This window comes from Eimeria mitis, genomic scaffold, assembly GCF_000499745.2.
Source record: "Eimeria mitis Houghton genomic scaffold, Emh_scaff998, whole genome shotgun sequence".
Classification (NCBI taxonomy): Eukaryota; Apicomplexa; class Conoidasida; order Eucoccidiorida; family Eimeriidae; genus Eimeria; species Eimeria mitis.
The window spans coordinates 9,152-11,985 of NW_013577321.1; the positions used below are offsets into that span (position 1 = coordinate 9,152).

Sequence of the window (2,834 nt, forward strand, 5' to 3'; positions counted from 1 at the left end):
TCTTTTTGTTTCTTTTTTTTGTTTTGTGTCTGCCTTTGTTTTTTTGTCTCCTTTTGTTTTTTTTTGTTTTTTTGTTTTCTTTTGTCTCCTTTCGTTGTCTATACACAAAAGCAGTTGCCCCTACATACACCGCAAGCAGCAACAGCAGCAGCAGCTGCAGCAGCAGCTGCTGCTGCTGCAGCAGCTGCTGCTGTTGCTGCGATGGGGCCGTGGAGCCGCACTAATTTGCTGCTGAACTCTTGACCGTTGGTTCGATATCTAACTAGCAATCGAGCGAGTCTGGTGGCTAGCTAGCTAGCTAGCTAGCTAGCTAGCCAAAGAGCTAGTTATCCAGCTAGCCAAAGACCTAGCTAGCTAGCCAGCTAGCTAGCTAGCCAAAGACCTAGCTAGCTAGCTAGCTAGCCGAAGAGCCAGCTAGCTAGCCAGCTGTAAGTAGCGAGGGAGCACTCAGCCTTCGAGCTCCACCCACAAGCAGATGGGGGCCCCATATGGCTTGGCTAGCTAGCTAGCTAGCTAGCTATCTATCACGCTATCTCGCTAGCCGTATAGGTGGCTACCCAGCTAACCGTGTAGGCAGCTAGCTAGCTAGCTAGCTAGCTAGCTAGCTGGGCGCGTAACTAAAGGATTNCCAGCTAACCGTGTAGGCAGCTAGCTAGCTAGCTAGCTAGCTAGCTAGCTGGGCGCGTAACTAAAGGATTAGGTACTCAGCTAGCTGGGGAGCGAATGAGTGGTTCTACTAGCCGTGGTTTTGTGTAGCTAGCCACGCAGTTGTTGAGCTAGCCAGATAGGGGTTAGCTAGCTAGCTAGCTAGCCACTGGCTTGCTAGCTAGCTGATATTCAAAGCTGAGTTGGCTAGCTAGCCATATACACTTTGGCTAGCTAGCTGGCTAGCTAGCCACATTCAAAGTGGCTAGCTACCCCTATCCACGCTGGCTAGCTAGCCATATAAAACTTTGCTAGCTAACGTGCTACAGCTAGCTAGCTAGCTAGCTAGCTAGCCAATTAGCTAGCTAGCTAGCTAGGTAGCCAGTTAGCTAGCTAGCTAGCTAGGTAGCCAGCTAGCCTGCTAGCTAGGTAGCTATCCAGCTAGCTAGCTAGGTGGCTAGCTAGCTAGGTAGCTAGCTAGCTAGCTAGCTAGNAGCTAGGTAGCTATCCAGCTAGCTAGCTAGGTGGCTAGCTAGCTAGGTAGCTAGCTAGCTAGCTAGCTAGGTAGCTAGCTAGCTAGCTAGCTAGCTACTGGGTAGTCTAGATACCCACATGGTTCGCTGGGCGGAGGCAGATGGCCCTGTAGAGAATAGCTCTAAGCCATCTGATGGAGGCAGCTGCCTCAGATACATTCTCTTGCTGCTGCTGCTGCTGCTGCTGCCGCTGCTGCTGCTGCTGCTGCTGCTGCTGCTGTTGCTGCTGCTGCAGGCACAGACAGGGGCTTCAGATGAGGGAGTGCAGCACAACGCCGGCGATGCACATCACAGCAGCAATCCCCTTCTGTAGATCCACGCATTGAGACTCCTGCAGCAGCAGCAGCAGCAGCAGCAGCAGCAGCAAGAGTAGTAGTAGCAGCAGCAGCAGCAGTAGCACGATCAGGAGTAACAGCAGCAGCAGCAGCAGCAGCAGCAGGCAATACGGCCACCTGACCCTCGGCTCGCCGCGTGAAGCTACTGTCAGCAGCAGCAGCAGCAGCAGCAGCAGCAACAGCAGCAACAACAGCAGCGGCAGCAGCAACAGCAACAGCAGCAGCAGCAGCAGCAGCAGCAGACCTGCACGCTGCAGAAGAGGATGTGGCTGAGTACAACAACTGCTGCAGCCTTGCAGCCCTTCAGCGCCCCCGAGGTGACAGCTCCTGCAGCAGCAGCAGCAGCAGCAACAGCAGCAGCAGCAGCAGCAGCAACAGCAGCAGCAGCAGCATTTCTCATTGCAGCGACTGCGGCAGCAGCCAAACCGGCTCTGCGTGTGCAGCAACAGCAGCAAGACTCCAGCAGCAGCAACAGCGAGAGCAGCAACAGCAGTGCAACAGCAGCAGCAGCAACAGCAACAGCAGCAGCAGCAGCAGCAGCAGCAGCTGACCTAGCTTGGCTATGATGAACCACATGGTGGCTGAGTGTACAGTCCCGCAGAGCAGCAGCAGCAGCAGCAGCAGCAAAATAGTGTACACGTCTCCCCCTTGGCTTCTCACGCGGCTCAGTATCAGCTCATCCAGCTGCACAGACACACACACAGCTAGCTACAGCTAGCTACAGCTAGCCACAGCTAGCTACAGCTGGCTACAGCTTAGCTACAGCTAGCTACAGCTAGCTACAGCTAGCTACAGCTTAGCTACAGCTAGCTACGGCTAGCTACGGCTAGCTGCAACTGGGTACAGCTAGCTACAGCTAGCCACAGCTAGCTACCGCTAGCTGCAACTAGGTACAGCTAGCTACAGCTAGCTGCACAGATAGCTACGGACTATATGAGGTATACAAGGGCAATTTCTTGCGCCTAAGCTGTTACTAGCTAGCTAGCTAGCTGTCGATAGCTAGCTAGCTAGCTGTTGCTAGCCAGCTAGCTGTTGCTATCTATCTATCTAGCTAGCTAGCTAGCTGTTGCTAGGTGTGTTACCTGAGGCAAAGTCCATACACAGGACCAGATGAGCAGCAAGACGGTGCTGATGGTGCTGCACAAAGCATGCAGCACAACACAGCAGCAACACTGCTGCAGCAACAGACACGAAGCAGCAGCAGCAGCAGCAGCAGCAACAACAACTGCAGCAAGTGCAGCAGCAGCAGTGCAGCCGCAGCGAACGCAGCAAGAGCAACAGCAACAACTGCAGCAGCAAAAACAACAGCAGCAGCAGAAAC

The 2,834-nt window shown here is 53.9% G+C and overlaps 2 protein-coding genes across 2 annotated transcripts in view; both read left to right on the plus strand.

Moving 5' to 3' along the window:
• EMH_0027060 (uncharacterized protein) overlaps positions 1–2,079 on the plus strand; it is a gene marked incomplete at both ends in the record, with an annotated part of 3,241 nt that extends 1,162 nt beyond the window's left edge. Inside the window, one exon of the mRNA XM_013502704.1 lies at positions 1,656–2,079. Coding sequence (XP_013358158.1) covers positions 1,656–2,079 — 424 coding nt within the window. The remainder of the gene's footprint in view (positions 1–1,655) is intronic.
• Positions 2,080–2,644: 565 nt separating this feature from the next.
• EMH_0027070 (uncharacterized protein) overlaps positions 2,645–2,834 on the plus strand; it is a gene marked incomplete at both ends in the record, with an annotated part of 3,475 nt that continues 3,285 nt past the window's right edge. Inside the window, one exon of the mRNA XM_013502705.1 lies at positions 2,645–2,647. Coding sequence (XP_013358159.1) covers positions 2,645–2,647 — 3 coding nt within the window. The remainder of the gene's footprint in view (positions 2,648–2,834) is intronic.